The sequence below is a fragment of the Gadus chalcogrammus genome, chromosome 1, assembly GCF_026213295.1.
Source record: "Gadus chalcogrammus isolate NIFS_2021 chromosome 1, NIFS_Gcha_1.0, whole genome shotgun sequence".
NCBI lineage: Eukaryota > Metazoa > Chordata > Actinopteri > Gadiformes > Gadidae > Gadus > Gadus chalcogrammus.
In genome coordinates, this window is record NC_079412.1 from 15,194,025 (window position 1) to 15,216,955 (window position 22,931).

Consider the following 22,931-nt stretch of genomic DNA (forward strand, 5'->3'; position numbering starts at 1 on the left):
CCCAATGCAACAGTTTATCAGGTATAAATGCAAAAGATTATCAGGTATTATGTTCAATTAAAAAGGGAGTGAATAGTGTATGCATCAGAGAGGCGCTCAAGAATGATTTCACACCTATAACTAAACACAGGTAATTTATTCAAACACCCTATGTGTTACATTATATCGCAGCTGCTTTCACAGGCATGCCATGCCATATGCCCAGTAATAGGCTCTGCGAGCCAAACTATATTGTACTGGGGTTAGTTTGATTTTAATGACATAGACATCAATGTACAATACATGAATATCTTTAAAGATGCAATGGCAGAGTTTTCCTGCTATTTGTTTACATAAAATTTGGGGTTTGAGTCGACCGTGTTTCTACTGCTTCATCCCAACGTCAACGATTGATTGGTCTTCCTCCAGGTACAGGAGAAAACAGCATTCCAAGTTATTTCATCAATGTTTGTTTGCTTTGCATTAAATCCATGTTGATGTTCTACCGAAGCAGTCGCCATTCAAAATGCAAGATCAAATAATTGAATGCCTGTGAAGGTGTTGGGATTCCAGTAATACAGCTATCAATGCAATGTAGTTTACGCATAGTTATCGCTTGTCCTTGTGCAGATTAAAAAAGGGTGGGGAGATTTGGCGAACAGCGCCACCGCAAAACACACTGGTCCAAAGTCATATGCTGTCTACATGCTCTGCTAATCTAAATCAAACGGTGAAACCAAATATGCTGCTATTCCTCTAATGTGTTCCTAGATGGATGGTTGCCAACAAATTTGCAACCGACTCTTTTTCTTTCTTTTCTTGTGTTTAGGTTAAATTTGGGGAGCCAATGGATCAAGACTCGCAGGAACTTTTTGGGTGCATCAGTCAGTTTCTCCATGACTTCAAGAAAATACATGCCGAATTTCAATAGTGTATTAAATGCCCTCAGGTAGGTTCTGTACTGCAAGACATAAAGAAAGTATTACTTTGATGGCCATCACCATACATACTCTACAGTCTAGATTCTTCACTGACTGTATGCACTTCATGATGTGGATAGACTAGAAGGTATCTACAAGTGTGCTGACATCTGGTGTTCAATTTTCTATGTCGATGAATATGAGTGGAGAGGAGGGTGAGTGTGAGCAACCATTCTCAATGTGTCAACCATTTTGTTTCAGTTTTGTAACTGGGAGCCTATATAATTATTAGGCGTAATCTTATATTTTTCACCTAGTTTTCGTCGTGCATATAGCCTGCATGAAACAATACGGCCAGAAGGCATGGGGCAGAGTTCCTGAGACTACTTTTAGTATCGTCCATCTTCGGAACACAGTCAGACAGTCAGACGTCCATAACATCCGCCGACGCATTTTTATGTGGTCGTGCCTAACATTATTTGCTGTCTGATTCCATTGGCACTGAATGTCTTTAGTTATTTTTGAATCTCCTTCACCTCTTATCCTTGCCCTCGTGACATTTTCCATCAAGGTCAAGAGAAATTGGTTAGGAAAGGAAATAGGGCTTAATTTTTAGACTATTATATATTCCACCAGAGCCAGGGCGTCATCTTGACCGAATGCTTGTCCTAGCATTATCTCAGACATCAACGGTCGGCGGAAATAGAAAGCAAGGATGCTTCCTTAACATTGCTGTTCTCTGTCTTTGCTGACAATTCTCTTGAGTCCTAGGCCTAGGTCCTGATGGTGAAAACCGGGATGTGGTACAAACTTGAAACCTGTATGTGCGTAAACATACCAAGCAGGGATCTCTCCCAAACGGTATGCAGGTGTACACAGGCTGAGACGGTTTTAAGGGTGTTGCAACATTCATGGAAACATGAGTTTTCTTATATGGATACAATGAAATTCAAAAACGTTTGCAGAATTTAGATATTTATCTCATGTAAAAAGGGCCTTAGTTGTTCCTTTATTCAATGAAAAGCAAATCCTTCACATTGCATTTAATATAATAATAGATACTGTTCCTGTGTGTTGGCAGTTGTTTGGGTGAACGTTGACAACCAACCCTTTTTGGCAAAGTGCACATTCGGAATAACCTGCATTTCAAACACATCTATACAACACAGATTAGTTAGAATAGGGCGGTCTCAGTGATGGCAAGCCGAGTGAGATATTTCATTTGGTGTTGTGAAACATTTGAGTTGTATTCCATTTGTTGATGCAGCAGGCTTATGTTTGACAGTCACAGTCTGACTTTTTGAGGACTCTTGAGTCCGCTACCTTTTGTGTATGCTCAACGTGAACCATGCACGATCGTCTCAGCAGTCGCTCATCCCTCGTTTCCAAGATGATCTTCACCGCTCGCTCGAGGATAGGAGAATTAATGCTTTTTCACCATGATAATCAGAATATAAAAAATCGGTTGCTTGGGTATTCAGGAATGTTTGGTCTCAGTGGGCTTGAACTTACTTTATGGAACTTAAGATCAAATGATTAAGTCACTTTGGGTATTTTGTTTGTGATCTATGAATTGCATCAACAGCAACAGTCCTTCCTTCACACTTTAATTCTTTAGAATTAATTATCTTTTGTGACTTTTATGTTTGTATGAGATACAGTTTAATCATAGAATGATATAGTTGGTAAAATTACTAGAAGGACATGTTATAATGAATGTTGGTTGTTTGTAGGCAGATAAAATCCCAATTTTAATCAGATCTGTCTATTTTATAAAGTAAGGAATAATTAAAGTGACATTTAAAAATAAATGTGATGTTGAACATTGTTTTCCTTCTCTGAGAACTGTAATCATTCAAAATAGAGATTTAAAGAAAAAAAAAAAGAATTATGTTGAGGTATCTCATTCTCGGTGTCAGTCAGTGCTCTAAAAACAGATTTGTCCCCGGTTTGAACCTTGAGCTATTCCCACCATAGGGAAGCACTTGGCCAATACTGATGACTTCCAAAGTCTAACATCGGAATCGAGAGTCAACCTGCCTAGGTAGCCTGCTATTACAAAATACAACTAGAAATCCATCCAACATGACTAGCAGTTTTTATGAGACAACTTAACCCACAAGGTCCAATCTCTCCAAAGCTCCAATAGGTCAAAGGTCTAATAAGTCAAAGGTCCAATAAGTCAAAGGTCCAATAGGTATCGCAGTAAATCTTGGTTGTCCCCAAGTAGGTAATTAGCTGCATTATAGACAACAAGATGATTTAAAGATAATGGGATGATTTGGAGAATAAGATAACAATACAAATCAGGACATGGAATATAACATAACAAAATATTTCAATGCAAAATAAAAACACTTCATTGACATATTGTTCGTATGTGTAAGCATATTGATCAAAGTCATGCAATTGAATCAAGGGCCACTTGGAATAGGTTATTTGTCAGATTTGTCAATGTGTTAATTTATTTAATAAACAACACATTACCATCTCCAGCCGTGTTTGTAAATGTTTTCCCACTGCAGAGCTTATTATACACTCAATGAGCTCATCAGATTCACAGAGGGAAGAAACATACACAGATACAAACTCAGATACAGATACAAATATAGAAACATCAGATTACTTTATTGATCAGCGAGGAACACTTTTATAACAGTTGCTCAGCTCAAGCCAGAGACAAAGTAATATAATAGAATAAACCCAACTAGCAACTAGCAATATACAAAATAAATATTAATATTTTTTATTCTTATTATAAATCAAACATGTGTCTAGCAACAATATTCTGCTGTTGGTTAGATGCTCAGATGTTAAATAAAAGTATATTTGTAACTTATGCGAAAAGTGAAGTAGACTGAACGTATATTGCACAAGTCATCTGGATATTGTAAACAATAAAAAGGTGGAAATATGAACTCATGTAGCAAGGAAGTCAAGTAGTATTATTTATGGTGATGAGACCCAAACCAACCCTTGTCAAAAAGGGAACTGGATTTAAATCCCCGGAGACTCTTAAAGAATCGAAGAACTTGGAGATTCTTTATCGGTCTCCGATTGAAACTCATTTTCTCTCAGGCTTCTCATTAAGACAAGTATGTGCAGCTGCCCCCACTGGCCTTGGTCCCACACCCTTCATTTGAAATAGATTAGGGCTGCAGAACTTTTGAGTGAGGGGAAATTTAAATCCCACACGTCCACGCTTTTAATTCAACCATTTCTTACAAGGCATGCTGATGCTGAGAGGTACAAGTGCCTAGTGTACATACCTCTAGTAATTTGTTTTTGTATCATCCCAAAACCTCCACTCATCCCAAGCATGTGACACTGTTGACAGTAGGCATGTTGGAGGAGAATTTCGATTGCTCCACATCTCACATGGATTATTCTTTTTTAACGTTGATCGTAGCCTACTTCTGTTTAAAAAATAAGAACAGCGAAAGGCGAGTTCCATGAGAACCATTTAATGACACTGTGAGCTCTGAGCCCTGATGTCCGCTTTCTTGTAATGTGAAGAGGCAGATGCAACCGTAACATTGATAAACAGAATAAAAACTGTGATGTGTACAGAACAAATATAATGGAGAATTGTTCAGATGTATGAATATATTGGAAACCTTACTTCCCAAAACCAATTGGACTGAATATTTGTGTTAGGGTTACAGACACAAAACTAGAGAGGGGGGAGGCTGGGGATGTGACTCTGAATGAAACACAAAATGTTTTCAATAAGGAGAGTGATGACCCAATCCTCCTAAAATGTTGATAACTTTTGGTGTTAAGCCCCGACTTAGTTGTTTGTGTGTGTGTGTGTGTGTGTGTGTGTGTGTGTGTGTGTGTGGGGGGGGGGGGGGTGGAAGTATATATTTGGGAAGAAGGCGGGTAATCCCTACAAACCTCCTGCCATCACATCTCGTCTGCACCGCGTTGCGAATGCTTGAGCATGTTTTCCCAGGATCCTCTGACCCTGAGCTCACACCTTCACTCTCGGATATAATCGTGATCAATGCACCCAGTCAATCATAGCTCATTCAGTCCATAGTTCTTAAGCTCATTTGTTTTACATTGAATGATGCTTGTAGGCCGAACTGTCTACAGAACAAGAGAACGACCAGCACACCATGTAGATGCGTAATGTAGCAGACCAGTGCACGCAGTGCGCACCAGATAAGGGGACCCTCCGATGCGCCAGTTTGGGGGGAGGGGGGCTTTATAGACAACCTACTGCTTTCGCCGGTCGACCGAGAGCCCTCATCAATACTTTGTCAATTTAATTGCTCTAAATAACAATGTATCCTAATTGTAAATAGGCTGTTCTGTCTGCTGATAGTTATTTGAGATGTTTATTTAAAATGAACAACGTTTCAGCACCAAATCTAAAAATGCCTCATAACTAAACCCAATAAGAGAAGTGTGGGGCATCAGACGCGTGTGTGGTGCTGATGAGCAGCATTGTGCGGGACTGATCAGCAGTGTGCGGGACTGATCAGCAGTGTGCGGGACTGTGCGGGGCGGCTCAGCAGTGTGCGGGGGACTCGGTGCGGAGACGCTGTGTTTGGAAATGCTGCCGTCACAGCTGGTCACCGGGGCGAATGCCCTTCTCGTCGTGCTCTGTTGGACTCTACTGTGTCCGTTCGGGAGTGCCCAAAACGACACGGAACCGATCGTGCTGGAGGGGAAGTGCCTGGTTGTGTGCGACTCCAACCCCACATCGGACTGGAGGGGCTCCACCTCTCCGCTCGGCATCTCGGTGCGCGCCGCCAACTCTAAGGTGGCTTTCTCTGCGGTCCGCAGCAACAATCACGAACCCTCGGAGATGAGCAACAAGACGAGAATTATATACTTCGACCAAGTAAGTAACTCCCTAAATTCTGTTTTTGTGCACTATATCTCCAGGCGTTCATTTATCATTGCCGTTTGATCAATTTGGAATGGACAGTCAACTCGGTACTGTGCTATCTGTTAATTGATAGAAAAAAATTCCGATATCCGTTTGTTATCGATAAAATATGGCAGGGATTATGTTGGATTGGGCTGTACATTGCAAACGTAGTGTTAAAGGATGGCACCGGGGTGCATAACGTCCCCAACACGACGCACGGCGCGGTGAGGCGCGCACACTCTGCGCATCCCCATGGTAATGGCATTGGCCATTGGACATGGAATGTCCAGTTCAATCAACAATTCTTGAAAAGCAGCCAGGAAGAATCAACTTGGCTGCTTGTTAAACATTTACATCCATTTATGGGTCTGTGTGATAACTTGTGATCTGCGTTTGTCATTGTGTACTTTCGATATAGACAGTCTGTCAGAAAGGAGGGAGAGGTCCCTCCTTTCTGACCGAATGTCTACATTTATGATGATATATATATAATATGATATATATAATATATATGTATGTAATTACATGACAATGACAATTATTTGGTTGCAGACAAAATATGTTTTATACTGATTTCTTGGACCAACTGATTGTTTTAATAGCTTCAGCTCCTTGAGAAACATGTATGTAATATTATGTATGTTTTATTCTTGCAGGTACTTGTGAATATTGGGAACTACTTCACGTTTGAGTCTGTTTTCTTGTCACCAAGGAAAGGGATTTACAGTTTCAACTTTCACGTTATAAAGGTGTACCAGAGCCAAACCATACAGGTATACACACACACACACACACACACACACACACACACACACACACACACACACACACACACACACACACACACACACACACACACACACACACACACACACACACACACACACACACACACACACACACACAAAGAGCAAGAGAGAGAATGAGAGTAAACTCTCAATGTAGTCATTTTAATTTGAAATATTATCTTGGGTGTGGATGCATTCTATTACTCCTAAATGTACTGCCATCTGGATATAAGTTTCATGTTAATCATATGCTGATGAATGCAGTGATTGGTAGAAATCATTATAACTCCAACTTTTCTCTTAACACATGGCGCTCAAAAATACCTCAAACCGCAAAGAATAATGAGCAGCAGGCCTGCTACCATAGAAGTATTTCCTCCCTCAAAACACTCATTAGAGTACACGTGTCAGAAAAACTGATTAGCATCAGGAGTTTGCTACGCTTTCACCCAGACACGTAGGTGGATTTTTAAAACAGTCTCGCATAATGCAGCTACTGAGCGGCGCGACGCTTACCCAGTGTCTATGTTTGGGTTCCTCCAGGTCAACCTGATGCTGAACGGCAGGCCGGTCATCTCGGCCTTCGCCGGCGATAAGGACGTTACCCGCGAGGCGGCCACAAACGGAGTCCTGCTACTGCTAGAAAACGAGGACAAGGTGTATCTGAAACTGGAGAAGGGCAACCTGGTCGGTGGGTGGCAGTACTCCACCTTCTCTGGCTTTCTGGTTTTCCCTCTGTAAAACAACAACAACCACAACAAACAAAACATCAACACATCGAAAAAATGAAGATCTGCTAAAGGACATTCCCACAATGTTTTGTCCCCCATCCATCGAGTTCTGTTGACGTCCCTGGGGTGACCCTGCCAGATCAGGAGAGGAGGAGAGAGGAAGAGGGACGGACGACCACATCTGAGAGGAAGGCAGAGCTACTCTCTGAGGTAACCCTGGACGGGTCCCTGTCAAAATCGCTCCTGATGGGAAATGTATCGTTCTTGTGTTGTACCAGCAATCGTGAAGAGGAAAACCAAAAGCTATTCCAACGGTATCGTCTGAGTGACATTGATTTGTTGAACATACCACAGTAGGATTGAATGTCTGCTAAGTCAATTGCATTTGAGTCCATTCGTCCTTTTCCGATGTATTTTATTACAGTTCCTCAGAGGCCATTTGATCAATCAATTTTTATCTTTCGTTATATTTTCTCCACATGGAAATAAAAGGTAATGCCAATTCCCAGTGCATCTTAGACAAACTCTCAACTTTCTCTCACCAGAGAGAAATGATCGCATCCATTGTAGTTTTTTCGGTACAAACTTAATGATTACATCTTGGCTGCGAATGGGGCAACTTTGGCCACTGCAGACAGATGGTGTGCACAGTGTACCAAAGTGTGCTAAATGGTAGTGAGGACAGAAGTTTGGCTGTAAAACCCATCTTGTTCTGACTGCATTGTGTTGTTTGCCACACGGTGCCAAGGATGAATATTCTATTTTTTACTGTTTGCATAATTATGTGGTGATGATCCGAATCCAATATTGTTTTTTTGAAGAGGAAGATAGGTAAAAAGCAGAAGCAGTTGATCAATAATGCAATTGATCAAAAGTCCAGCAGAACGCCAGCGATACAATGCTGGTTTAGCTCTTTGCCCTGTAGTTCCTGGTAAGTATGTTACCAACCGGAGATCTGTGGATGGCCTTACGTCAGCACTTTCTGCTTTTGCAATGTCCTCAGAAGTGCCCTTGACATTTTTTTTTCTTTTGAGGGTTCTCAGTGATGTGAAATCAACTAATAAAGTACGACTAATAGTCAGCAGTCACACTTGAATCAGACCTATGGAAAAACAATAGACATAAGTTTGCTTAGTTCTGTTTAAAAGTTTCAGTTGATATGGGTTGTTGAGCACGAAAATAACGAGATGACCTTTATACTAAAACCACCTTAGTAAACTTTACCTTCACAAACTTTAGAATGGTAAATATACAATCAAAGTTATAATAATTGTAATAGACAATATTGAATTGTAGATATCGACCCCTTTCCGTTTTGTGCAATCGGTATTTGATAAAACTTGAGCACACTAGCAGTCTCACAGAACAAGGACATGTCCGACCCATGATAAAACCACCACTAAAAGATGATAAGTATATCACATGACATCTGTATGGCTCAACTTAGATGAGCAAAGGAGTGATATTGTATGTTTCGCTTTTGTCTGTTTTCTGGATGAATCTGGCTCATGCTTGCTGCTATTGTTTCCACATATTAGAGAAGAAGTTTAATTTTGTCTGTGGAGGACCTTATTTGGGTTTAACTAAGGGGCCCTTTAAAGATTACGCTATCAAAAATGACAGATTCCAATATATTCTGAACCCACAGAGTGGATCTGTGGGCAGTGTGTTTTCTGTTCATTAGGGGGATCAATTGAAAGGACACCTGGGATTTAATATAATGCCGCTTGAATTGGATATGTCCTCTACAGAATCCATGGCGTTGAATATAAATGTTTTGGGGTTATTTATGGTTATGGTTATGGTTAGGCCAATATTCTATTTAGTCCTTCCTTACTTTTAACCCTGTATTAATGTGTGTGCGCCTTCTGGTACAGTTACAATGTACAGTGCAAATTACTCTGCTAAGTGCTTTTCTTGGTACTGATCAACTTTGCCAAGTACAGCGCTAGGTACTTTGGTTGGCACTGTTCTAGAAACTGAGGTACTATGATAGTATTATTCTAGGTCCTGTGCAAGGTACTATGCTTGGTGCTGTGCAAGGTATTATGGAAGGTTCATTTTTTAACATACTGTACACTTCATGGTATCAAAGAATTGATTATTATAAGTATTCAACTGAAGGGCATTACATTGAACTAAGCACAACTTTTTAATATATATTAAAGTTATACCTTTTCGGTTAATCCTGACTTCTCATTGTCCTTCATCTTCATAATTTGCAGCCACTCTATTTGTCTCATCTATGAAACCCACACCACAAAAGACAAAAATGGTCATAGAGTTAACTTCTAAAAATAAAGCTGTGTAAATATTTTTACCTGCCGAAATTCCATACAACAAAGGGTGAAATACAATGACAGTCATGTAATCGTTTATGTGCTGAACTTTATATAATGTGCTGCAAACCTTTTGAATGGAGTCTCTCATGTCATATTTGAAATGTTTCATGCATCCTATGAGCTCAAAATGAAATGTGAACTCATACTAACTACATGGTGATCACTACATGTTGATTTCCCCTATCTATGTGATCTTTGTGACCATCAATAAACGTTGGCTCCAAAGAAATTAAAGTACTTATATACAACAGCACATATTGGAATGATGTTTACTGCGTCATTTCCCCTAGAGAAAGCTGTCATTAGCCGATCATGTGGATATGATATTATTATAAATAAAAACAATTATCCATGTCTAATATTAAAATTAGTTTCATGCAACTGAAGAACAATTGAATTGAAAGCACATTAGTATGATGGCGTTATTTATTATGTCGTACTTGTTGGGAATAAAGCTGCAGACTTTGTGTTTAATCCTGCTTTCTGATGTTCTGTCATCTGATCACTCCAAAATCAGGGAAGACGATTATTTAAGGACAGAAGTAGAACTTGCAGGTCTCTAGTCAAATTCTAATGTTTATTTTGTTTCAGTGGTTTCTTACCTCCAAAGGGGAGGTTAGGCAACTAGAACCTCTAAAATATGTATGTTTGAGCCTTTAGGGAACTGCTGGCTAAGTACCAGAGAGCCGGATGCCTCGAATGATCGGGCTTTGGCCCAGCTCCATGGAGCTTGAATACAAATAGTTTGGTTCAGAAAATAAGAAAAAGCAATTAATTAAGTATATTCAGGTGTATAATACTGCTTTGTAGATTGATGCTGACAACAGGGACTTCCTAGACAAGAACAGATTTAATAAGACGTGTATTACATATCTTTACATGCAAAAATATACATTTACCACAAAATAAAGGACTAAATGAGAAATATAAATAGTATTTTAATATAAAGTTTTACCCAGAGTCTTTTCCAAAGTATAGAAAAGCTGAGGGACCTCAGATACACTGAGGCATAGGCCTATAGGGTACACGGAAGTCACAATTTTATAATTTCTTTCTTTATTGGCATATTGGAGGACAACCTTTAGGCATGATTATGTGCATGCCGTCTGTAAATGAGCTAGCACTTCTGGAGCAGCGCTTCTGTCATTTGTTTAAAAACAATCTGTGGACTCTGATTGGCTCCTTTGGGACTATCACAACTCACAGGAAATCCAAAACCCAAAGCAAAAAAAGAAATGGGCATCAAACATTAAACTAGCCAAGAGGTATAAGGCCAGCCTGTGTTGTTTGCTCCACTGCCAACACTAGGGTCTCTTAATGATAGCGCTGCGTTCATGTTTTTGGTGTGTTCTGGCACCTTTTCAGCCGCAGGTTCTGTATTTAGCTACAAATGGATTGGAACTTTCTTTCTATTAAGTGCTGTAGTTCAGTGTATTTTCAGTTTGGTGTAAAACTGGACTACATTGAATTGGGAACTTGTACTCTTAGAAGAGAGACAATAAGAGTAAATTCCACATCATTGCTTTTTTTTCTTGTATGACGAGGTAATATTCACTCATTGGAGAACCAACCATTGATATGTGATCAGAAATGGGGTCACTTGACTGCAGTGATGCACGCCACAGAGGGGTCCTCATAGGAAGAACACAGGTGTCGCTCAGAACACTGATTATGGGTCTGCTAATTTTCTTTACCAGGGTCCGGCTAGAAAACTAATCTAGCGAGGAAGAGTGCCCTTTAAAAGTGCCCTTTATGTACCGCTGCCCTGGTCCGTTAAAAGCGATGACCCGTCTTTTGTGTTGTGAGCCACACCTGTGTGTGTCCTACGCTGACACCTCTCTGGTGTGTTTCACTGCAGGTATGTCCTTTGCGTAAAAGGTCTATTCACCTATTGTACATCTAAAGCCCATCCAAGCTCATACCTAACCAGGTCTAAGCATATAGAGCACTACAGAGAGCCTAAGCAACGACAGCGGGGAAAGATAATTGTCAGTTTTCAAGTGTATTTATCACTTCTAAAGAATAGGAATTGGCAATACATACAGGAAATTTATTGGGGTTTCAAATGTTATTTTTCAGTAATACCCAGAGTGCAACAGCCGGTCTTCTGTTGGTTGTTGGCAGAGGAGTGACCTGAGAGTGACCTGAGAGCCAGGCCTTTCTCGCTGACGGTGACATGGGTGGATTGTGTCGTCGTCCCCTTCCCATTCCCAATACACAGTAGAAAATATGTTAGGTATATCCTCCTCTTATGATTACTGACAAAGCTTAACTGTGTTAGCTTTTATTTGGACGGAGAGTAACTAGAAAGCTAAATATATGAGACTAGGTCACGTTTCAGGTTATGCACCTACTCAATTGCTACACAGCAAATAGCAGAGACCTTGAAGTTTGTAACACTTTTTGTATCAGCACCCATAACTTGCTGAATTTTTTAGTTATAGCTTTCATGTTTTTACCCTTATTTGTTTACTAAAAATAGCAATGTCATCTCACAATATGACATGAAGGAACCTGACATGGCAGGTTTCTTATATGGTCGTCATGGCACTAAAATAAGATGGACTAGAGTAAAGCTGCCAGTACAAAGCAACTGGTGTAAAAATGCCAATGACCGGGCTGATAATGAGAAAAGTTGAGCATAGTCATTATCTTCTACCTTTTGATCCTCCAACAGTCAACTTTTTCCTGATTGAATTCGGTGATGTGTCTCTGTGGTTTAATCTTTAAAGGTTGAAGCTTTTTTCCCCTCACACCATTTCAGTGTTTTAAATCACAGCACTGCCTCACATTAGAAATTTAATCTCAACCACATGCACTATAGGTATATGGATATTATTACAGTGTTATTTACGGATTTGTACACTTTTAAATGGTGAAAAAAAAACGGTAATGACAATAGCAATAATATATCAACCTTTCTTCCTTGGCTATTTCCTGGACTATTTCTTATTATCTTATTCTTTCCTGTACAGGATTGTTAATAGTTTAAAATAAAGAAAGAAAGATGGAAAGGTGAATTAAACATTTTGGAACCGAAGGTTTTACCCAACAGTAGCTATAACATTTATTTTATGGGAATGTTTATACAATTGCATAATTTAAGACTATTGTACTGTACAACACAGGAAAATGGCATGTTCATTACCTTAAATCAGCATTTCTCATTGTAGGGAATTAGACTCCTCCTGATTAAGTCACTGTCTATTTCTGTGAGTATATTTTAAATAAAAGGATCTTGTTAACTTGAAGAGATATTGCATTGGCTAAAACATATGCTCTATGACGTCCTCTGAAGTCCTGTATGGACACAGAAACCCAGACATTTTCAGAAAATCCTATTTGATTATCAACCCAAGTAAAGGCTTCCGTTTAAGACATTTATGTATTCAGACATTTAATGACCAATTGAGCCATTGGTCATTAAAAACAACCTATTTTGCTGCTCTGTAATTCAATACTAAAATATGCACAAAAATGGGTTAATGTTGAATTAATATTGGATTCTTATTATTTCATAGCCATTCAAAAAAAGGACTACTGAAACCGGGCACATCATGCACATGCAGGGACACAAAAGCACTGTGTGAAAGCCTGCAACAAGTTGGCCACTTTGTTTTGGATCTAAAACCCAACACATTCACATGCAGCATCTCTCGGTCTGGGCATGACATGGCTCCGTTCCCGCGTCTGAATAACGAATGAAAAGCTCAGACGGTGAGACTCAGCAGTGGTGGGGTGTTGGTTAGGATTAGGAAGAGGAAGAGGCTCTTTGAAGTAATACACACACACACACACACACACACACACACACACACACACACACACACACACACACACACACACACACACACACAATCTGATGAGGTTTTTTCCACGCTTCATTAATCACCCTGAGCTACCTTCTCTTTTCGCTGTGACCTGCCATATATTTGGATTGAATAGATAAATAATTTGGTTAAACTTGAGTAACTTCAAATCAATTAAATATTTAGAAATATATATATTTTTTTATTTTAAATAAAACAATTGCGTTAATCGCGCGATAATTTTTTTAACGCCGTTAACATTGGTTTGCGTTAACGCCGTTAATAACGCGTTTAACTGACAGCTCTAATATATATGTATGTATGTATGTATGTATGTATGTATGTATGTATGTATGTATGTATGTATGTATGTATGTATGTATGTATGTATGTATGTATGTATGTACATAGTATACATATATATATACATGGATGCATGTGTATGTATGTATGTATGTATCTATATAGAGATATATTTTCCTTTTTTCTAAGTTTAACCCATGGAGGCACCATTTTAGTTGTTGGAAAGGATGAATAAATGACCTTTTGTGATGGCCTTATATTTCTGGAAATATAGACATGCTGAAAATACGTGTGACAGATTTAGGGTAAATATTAATGCAATGTAGCAACCAGGGTTTACAGAAAAACCAACACAACCGTCTGTCGACTGGGTTAGGTATAATGACGATTCCCCAACAGAAAAAATTAAACAAAACGATACGAAAGGAAAAACAACTTCCAGAGCGCACTAGTATCCTGGCAGATTCTCTGGATTGCATTTTTGATTTGTCCACTAACCATTTCCATCCTTCTTATCTGCTATCTTTATCCACAGGGAATGGCTCTGTGCTCTTCTTAATGTGTCCGGAATGATAAACGGAATTGCCGTGACTTATCATTCGCCTCCTGCGAAAAACTAAAGTGTGAGATGAAGGAGGAGAGACTACCTAGCACTACCAGCACATGGTCTAAAGTGTGGACCTATTAGTAGCTCTGAGAATGTGTTTGACCTGTGAGAGTGATGGTGCATGAATATATTAGATGCTGTTTGAGCATCGACCAATGGACCGAAGGAACAATAGACACAAGTTGAGCAAAGATGATGATAGCCATTGTCCCAAGCGATTACCTTTTCCTTCCACCCTTAACAGGATTGAGGTAAGCGGATACGCACTGTGACCTTAAAAAACACATTACATGCCCCAACAACCTTTTGTATTTGCTTTAGCTACCAAGGTTCCACGCTAGTGTTCCTCCTTGAATACCAAAATTTGTTTCGAACTTAAAAGAAATAATAATAATTGATTAAACATGAGCATGTCAAGAGACCTGCACTTACAGTTCATTGGACATTTTCTTCATTTTCTTCTTTAAATTACTTCTTTTTATACACAATACGATTTGTCGTGTGAAAGCTAATTCATGTAATAGTTTTGCTCTGATTCAAGCAGCAATGCTGACTTGTAGCTCAGCGGGATGCTTGTGGAATTGATGAACTAAATATGTGCAGTCACTCGAGGCCCACTCAAGACACACTTTCTTCCTCATCAGCCTCTACTGATTGTAGTTGTGAAACAGAAAACTGAAAATAGCATTTTGCAATTTAATGAATTTCCCCATAACGATGCATGTCGTGGCACATTATTTTGTTGGATATGTTATTAGATTTGTTACTTCAAGAAGACTACATTTTGGATTATTATTATTATTAGTAGTAATAGTAGTAGTAGTAGAAGTAGTAGTAGTAATACTATTATTATAAATAACCATGGTTATAACTATTTGGGTAAGACTTATATGTAGCATAATAATGGACAATTAATTTAACATTATGTGTGCATGATGAATTCCTTTCTAGAGTGTAATGATTGTGTCAAATTTCTACTTAGCCCCTGATCAAATTGTCTTACACCACCCAGCATGTGCCATTTGGTAATAATATCCTTTAACTGTATGAATGTTTTCATTTGCGAGATTGAGTGTAATGAAAAGAAAAACCTGCTCTTGTAATTTTTTCCTTGCAGCTATCGCCTTTGTAAGAAATTAAGAAAAAATATTGGCAAACATCTCAAAACAGATTGGATATTTTAAAGGCTCTAGTGCGGGTTTCACTCAAAGAATTCAAGAAAGATTCAAGAAAGGGGAGGTCAAGGAATACTTTTAGTGGCACTTAACTTTTGATGCAATCCAATCAGAAGGAGTTTAAATAGTTGAGTATCATGAGTAAACCACTTCCTAATCACTTCAACGTGTCCAACCCCTGGCCACCTTGATTACATCAACGATTGTACATTCACAACAGACATCCATCGGCTGCTTCAACATCAATGTTACTGAATAATGACTTAGGATTCCCCAAAAATACAGATCTATTGATTTTATAACATGAGGTCAATTTTGTTTTTAAAACTTTGGATTCAGTTCATCACACTTTCATGCCCATTCCTGTACATATAATGGTACGTATCTCTTATTTTGCCATTCTCTTCAGCCCTACAAGAAATGCGAAGGCCTTGCGGAGCATATCAGATTCACATTCACGTTACAGTCTGACCTCTTTTCTCTTTACCTCTTCACCTATATGACCTACTGAACTGAATGTACAGCTCCCCTCCATCAATACAAAAGCTTTCTGAAATAAACTTTCTTACAAACAAGTCAGAACTCTAAAACGGTGTCTAGATTAATATTCTGAGGTTGGATGTGGTTGAAAAACAATCCAAATCCTTCGTTCAAGAGGAGAAACATCATGCCACTGCCACTGTAGAAATATTTTATCGATACTTCTGAAAGCTTCATCCACCCGCTCAGTGAGTATTTTCCAGTAAAATATCAATAACAAAACTGGAAACAATGCATAGTTTCAGGTTCCGGCCCAGACTCTGTGCCGTCTCCTCCCTGAAGTTCTGCTATCATTGAAGGACTGCTGGATCAGAAGATCTGCTATAACATAGTAGGGGTTCAATCTGATCTACTGGATCAGAAGTTCTGCTCTAACATAGGAGGTCTGCTGGATCAGATGTCCTGCTATAACATAGGTCTGCTGGATCAGATGTCCTGCTATAACATAGGTCTGCTGGATCAGATGTCCTGCTACAACATAGTAGATCTGCTGGATCAGAAGTTCTGCTATAACATATTTGGTTCTGCTTGATCAGATATCCTGCTAGTCCATAGTATGACTGCTGTAATGCAGATTATGTTTAACCAACAAGAGCTGACATTGAAAAAAAAGGCAGGGAAACAGTGTTCAACCAGCTGAAGATTTCTCTCCATTTGCGACATCGCAATTTAGAATGTCCTTGGGAAAAGCATATGGCAGGGACAAGATTGTTCTTACAAAAGACTAGTGTACATCTTGTAAATCACCACGGAAACATTATGCTTCAGTGTTCCCTTTTCTCTCCTTGGTATAGGTAATCTCCTGATGTTTATTGGTCTATTTAGGCAGGACGATGAAGAACATAGGGTCTATATGTTTTATTAAACAACTTACTTTCAGTGACTAGACAGCTACTTAAGCATGCTCATGTTTAATTGGAGGAATTTCGGCCTTTGGTTGCTTAGTCTTAATTTTATAGATCACAAAGTTGTGCATTCCAGGACATCATTCATGTTTGGCAGGTGGGGAGCAATGTTTTTTGCCCCTGAGCTCGCCTGGCTGTCTTAAGTATCATTGCATCATTCATGGTTGTTTAATCTCGATGCGTGACCATTGGATGAACACATCCTGGTACACATGGAGGTTCCTGCAGTGGTGGGTTTTGAAATTCTTTGGTGATTCAGGATGTTGTCATTTCGGCTTTGTTTAGTTGACTTGGCAGCGAGTGCATGCAGTGACCATCCAGCCCGCTGACAACCCCCGGAGGAGAGCAGCGTATCGCCTGCCTGGTGGTGCTCAGCCCAGAGCCGGCTGCCAAGACACGGAGACGCTAGGCTGGCCCCTTCTGAGGCAGGCACACGCATACACACACACACGCACAAGCAGGCAGACAGACACACACACGCAGGCAGGCACGCACACATACAGATACACAAGGACACGCTTACAGATACACACATGCACACACAGATACACAGATAAACACACAGATACAAAGATACACACACAAACACACAGATACACACACTCAGATACACACACTCAGATACACAAATACACACACTCACACACACACACACACACACACACACAGATACACAAACACACACAGATACACACAGATACGCCCATTCACACGCACGCACGCACGCACGCACACACACAATCACATACACCAACTAGCACACACCAACAAGCACACACACACACACACACACATGTGCGCACGCACACACTTTTAATATCCATCTGTGAGTCTCCTCTGTGACTGTCATTGAAACAGCTGTTGACTGCTTTGTCTCCATGTTATAATAATTATTAATAATGGTAGTAATAATGATGTCTTACTGTATTTATTTATATATCTTTTAGTAGGTATAGCATTACCTTAAAGTGCCAGTGGATGGATGGAAGAGGGATGACGGACGATGGATGGATGGCTGACGATTTTTTTTGAAAGATCTTGCCCAGTGGAATTGGGCCAGATTGGTCTGGAGGATCAAGACCCTTACATCTAATTTGATGTCCTGTCACACATAGTGGAGAGTGTGTTCATGCCAATAAGCCCATGTGTGGGGTGTAGCGGTAAAGGGTTTTTATGGTTGTGTTGGAAGGGGAGACATATTGGCTGTGATTATGACGAAAGTATATTTTTAACATCATCACTCTCTAAGTCTATATTCTTATCACAAAACCCATTGTCATCAACCGAACCTCAACCCTTTTAACATCAATTACATAAAAATGTGACTGCCATGACATTAATCTTGCTTTGTTACACAAGTGCCATTATATTAACTCTTTTAAGTGAAAAGTTATACCCGTTGGTTAAACTACTGATAAAGTCACGGATGTCCATCTTATTGACAAGCATGTGGAACACAATGGACCTAATCTCGGGTTGATAACCCCAATATAGTTGCATTGTGCACATTTTATGCCCTCTGTCCTCAGAAAGAGAATGGCAATCTCCAACAAGACGACGAACAATTACTCTCCTAGTACGGATATTTAATTCTCCCAAGATTGGTCACTTGGTTCTGTTGTTCTCATTAGTTTAGGCGTAATTACAAAAAACAACTAAATCAGAGTCAGATAATTAGAAGCAAACCGAATCCGTTCCCACTGGGGTTGAGCACCCACATTTGGGAGATGAGGCTCCCCCCAGCAGACGCGGAGGCTACAGTGGGTGCAGACAAGATGCACAATCACTATAAATGTGTTCCTTTGTCATTCTCTCCCATTGGCTCACTCTCCCCAGATAATTTTTTTGTTGGGAGAAATTGTGAGGCATTTCCTGTGTCTGCACCTGTTCAGTCTTTTATGGGAACTTCTGTATAGCCAGTCGATCATCGTTGTCTCGACGAGTTAAGGCCAACATAGAGATCGGTCCCTCTCTCTGTCTCTCTCACCTAGTCTCTGTCTCTCTCTGTGTCTCTGTCTCTCTCTCTCTGTATCACTCACCTAGTCTCTGTCTCTCACCCTCTGTCTTTCTCTCTGTCTCTGTCTCTGTCTCTGTCTCTCTCTCAGGTCTGTCTCTCTCTCTCTCTCTCTCTCTCTCTCTCTCTCTCTCTCTCTCTCTCTCTCTCTCTCTCTCTCTCTCTCTCTCTCTCTGTCTCTCTGTCTCTCTCTCTCTCTCTCTCGCTCTCTGTCTCTCTTTCTCTCTCAGTGTCTGTCTCTCTCTCTGTCTCTGTCTCTCTTTCTCTCTCAGTGTCTATCTCTCGGTCTCTGTCTCTCAAACACACACACACACACACACACACACACACACACACGGATACACACACGGACACACAAAAGGACACACACACACACACACACACACACACACACACACACACACACACACACACACACACACACACACACACACACACACACACACACACACACACACACACACACACACACATACGCTTGTATAATTTGAAAAGCAAACAAATCAACCCTTGATTTGATTTTATCCGCTGCCAAATGGATTTGCAAATGTACCATCACATTAACAGATGCACTGTGAAATGCATTCAAACATTCATATGTTTACTTGTAAAGCAGACTTTTGTAAAATATAGGTTGAGTGGAAATATCCACTATGGATTATTTGAATTGAGTCAATTATACAATTAACCAATGTAATGGGTCAGGGACTGAAGGCATGTAACAACTGAAGCCCTATTTCATTATCCGCTCTTTAAAACAAAGTCTGTTCCAGTTTTCAGACTTCAATCAGAAAGTTTTTTCACAATCAGATACAGTTACTTAAAAAGGAGTCAGCTGAGGTGGTTCGGGCATCTGGCAAGGATGCCCACTGGGCGCCTCCCTTGGGAGGTGTTTCAGGCACGCCCAGGACTAGGTGGAGAGATTATATCTCAACACTGGCCTGGGAACGCCTCAATGTGGCCCGGGAAAGGGAAGTCTCGGGCCCCCTGCTTGAGCTGCTCCCCCCGCGACCCGACCCCGGATAAGCGGATGACGATGAGATGAGATGAGATGAGATGAGATAGCAGAACATTTTCTGGTTTTTATTCATAATGCTGTAATTTCACCTGGGCAAGCTATTGTCGTAACTCGTTCCCTTGTTGGATGCATTTCATTAATCAAATGCAAAACACACTATTAAGCCCAGAGTATCAATGTTTCAGATATATTCAGGCCTGGCATTCTTTGAAGGAATACAATTATTTTCAGAAAACCAAAAAGTAATTAAAAAAAGTTGTCAGTAAATATGTAAAACATTGCTCCCTTGTTAGAGACATTGGGAGGCAGAAATAAATAAATTAATACATAAACTGATCGGTCCAACATCATCGTGAGAATAAAAATGACAACATCTGTGATAGTTGTTAGTCATTTTTTTGCATTAATTTACGCCCCCAAATCCCAACAGCTATCTTACACTGTTGCTCTGTGTCACTCTGCCAAGAGGCATCTCCTCAGTAATGAAATAATATCCCCAACATGGAGGCTTACACTATTCTCTGCCAGTATTTAAATGTAATGACACATGTGATTAGTGTTTACTCAATTTCAATGAAAATAATAGTTTTCTCCTATTTAGCTAATTTCAATAGTCTATTAATAATAAGTTTAACAATGTACACCAATCATTTAAAACAGTAAAAGGCTGCAACGTCATATAAGGCAGCTTGTTTTGTCATTCTGCCATGATTTAATCAAATCAAATTACTTTTAATGTTTTGTCCAATGTTAATTAGTTGTATTACTTGAACATAAGTCGATATAGTGCACTCTGAAAGCCCTCCATGTTGGATCTCTTACGAACCATAATCATCCGAGTGTTTTTTTGTAATTGGTGGAATCCAACAGTTTCCGGCATTCCATTGGATGAAACTGCAAAGTGTACCAGTGGTATATTCTTTTGTTCATTCTGTTCTTCGATAAAAGCTATCATGTCTTTGCCTTGAAGCCAATAATGGACTGCAGTGATATGTGCTGATTAAGTGCAGAATCTACATCATGTTAGTGATAAGTACTGCAAATTGACAATACTAGACCAGCTACAAATGCACAGGCTCTTCGCCTTCATTGGCAATTATTTCTTATTCTGATGTATTGGCCAAGTGCTATCTTCAATATGTTCAATATGTACAAGACAGGGGATGTCTTTGAGAAAGTCTCCCATAGTCATTCTTTATGTATTCTTAAAAAAACCTGTTTATTCTCTAAAGAATTAATAGACCTATAGGTGGGTGGCCATCCGTAGGTGTGTGTGTGTGTGTGTGTGTGTGTGTGTGTGTGTGTGTGTGTGTGTGTGTGTGGGGGGGGGGGGGGAGAGAGAGAGAGAGAGAGAGAGAGAGAGAGAGAGAGAGAGAGAGAGAGAGAGAGAGAGAGAGAGAGAGAGAGAGAGAGAGAGAGAGAGATGCAAACATGCACTCAGGCATGGGGAGACTTACAAGCCCCCTGCCATTACCTTGAGGCCTATGGTAATTTTCAAGGCAATAACAACAGGTTGGCCCATCGTCGAGGCTCCAATCCACTACCTGCTGTCTGGCCACCAGCCTAATTCAGCTCTGAAACCCCCAAGCTGGGATGATCGACACCTGGACGACTCCGATAGTGTGATGTTAAGTGGAATCCACCATTCATTACTTTTAAAAGTCATTGACTTTACACCTGCCTGCCTTTGTCAGAAATGGGTGCAGTAGGTTTGACGCAAGCGCATCGTCAGTGACTGGGGGAGGAGAAGGTCCTGTGTGATGACGACAACGTTTTAGATGCCCTTTGAGTCCCTTCTTTCAGAGAATTACGAAGTAGTGCGATGTTGTGTCGTTTAGGAAATCTGGAAAATATGCACATCATCATGTGTACATAATCACACCCATGTAAGAGCGGACATATACATGTATGCAAGCACGCACACACAAACACACACACACACACACACACACACACACACACACACACACAAACACACACGCATACACACACACACACACACACACACACACACACACACACACACACACACACACACACACATATATGCATGCACTCGGGACAAACACACACGCACGCACGCACGCACGCACGCACGCACGCACGCACGCACGCACGCACGCACGCACGCACGCACGCACGCACGCACACACACACACACACACACACACACACACACACACACACACACACACACACACACACACACACACAATCATCATGTGTGATCCTTTTAAATAGGTTGTTTTTAGTATTCATGTTAAATGTATTCAATGTTGTGTAACCTAACTATATAATATGTCTTGATGATGTGGGTCTGTCGTTACACATGCTGACCCGTGTGGTGCTGTGAAGTCCTCATCCTCTCTCTTGTGCCCTACACACAGCTCCTTTAGCTCCGAAGAATTTTAAACCTCTCTGTGTCCCGGGTCTATTGCATTTTCCTCGGTATTTTAAGCAAAGAGCATTGTGGTCTTAAAAGTCAGCTGGCATTAATTCCTCCCAGGCAAAGGGATTCAACTATGCTCTGGAAAGAAGCTTACGTTTTGGTGTTCCAAATCATTCTACTTCATTATGTTATTCATATAAATTTCTGCCCTTTTTTCTTAAATTTCTTTGCATAAAAAAACAACAGTTGTGTTGGTGACATTACTTATGATGCAATTAAATGCACAGCAATTGAGCCTTCAATTGCAGCCTTCACTATTCAATTAATAAATGATCTTGCAAAACAGGTCAAACTGAACATTTGTCTCATGGAAATGACTCTTACTTTTATTGGTGTGGTTGTTTGCATTGCAAGGTGCTTCCAGTACATTTGACAGAAAACAAGAAGTGGTTGAGAAAACCAGCAACGGTGGTAACCTCACAGTGACGGCTGTGTCCCGTGTGGAATCCCCCCCGTCCGCCCACCGCCA

General features: G+C 40.2%; 2 protein-coding genes across 2 annotated transcripts in view; both read left to right on the forward strand.

The window, feature by feature from the left end:
* The window catches only part of LOC130383476 (formin-F-like), a 19,125-nt gene extending 14,587 nt beyond the window's left edge, over positions 1-4,538 (forward strand). Inside the window, exon 11 of the mRNA XM_056591428.1 lies at positions 809-4,538. Coding sequence (XP_056447403.1) covers positions 809-910 — 102 coding nt within the window. The 3' untranslated portion in view covers positions 911-4,538. The remainder of the gene's footprint in view (positions 1-808) is intronic.
* Positions 4,539-5,310: 772 nt separating this feature from the next.
* cbln4 (cerebellin 4 precursor) lies at positions 5,311-9,206 on the forward strand. Its single transcript, XM_056601329.1, has 3 exons — positions 5,311-5,751; positions 6,438-6,554; positions 7,113-9,206. The coding sequence occupies exons 1-3, from the start codon at positions 5,461-5,463 to the stop codon at positions 7,308-7,310; spliced, it is 606 nt and encodes a 201-aa protein (XP_056457304.1). The 5' UTR covers positions 5,311-5,460; the 3' UTR covers positions 7,311-9,206.
* Positions 9,207-22,931: the final 13,725 nt, after the last annotated feature.

What these genes read in the sequence shown, in the direction of transcription:
- cbln4 (XM_056601329.1), top strand. Translation starts at nt 5,461, where the DNA reads ATGCTGCCGTCACAGCTGGTCACCGGGGCGAATGCCCTTCTCGTCGTG. An exon ending in GAATTATATACTTCGACCAA is followed by an intron (nt 5,752 to 6,437) that starts GTAAGTAACTCC and finishes TTATTCTTGCAG; the next exon opens with GTACTTGTGAATATTGGGAA. An exon ending in ACCAGAGCCAAACCATACAG is followed by an intron (nt 6,555 to 7,112) that starts GTATACACACAC and finishes GGGTTCCTCCAG; the next exon opens with GTCAACCTGATGCTGAACGG.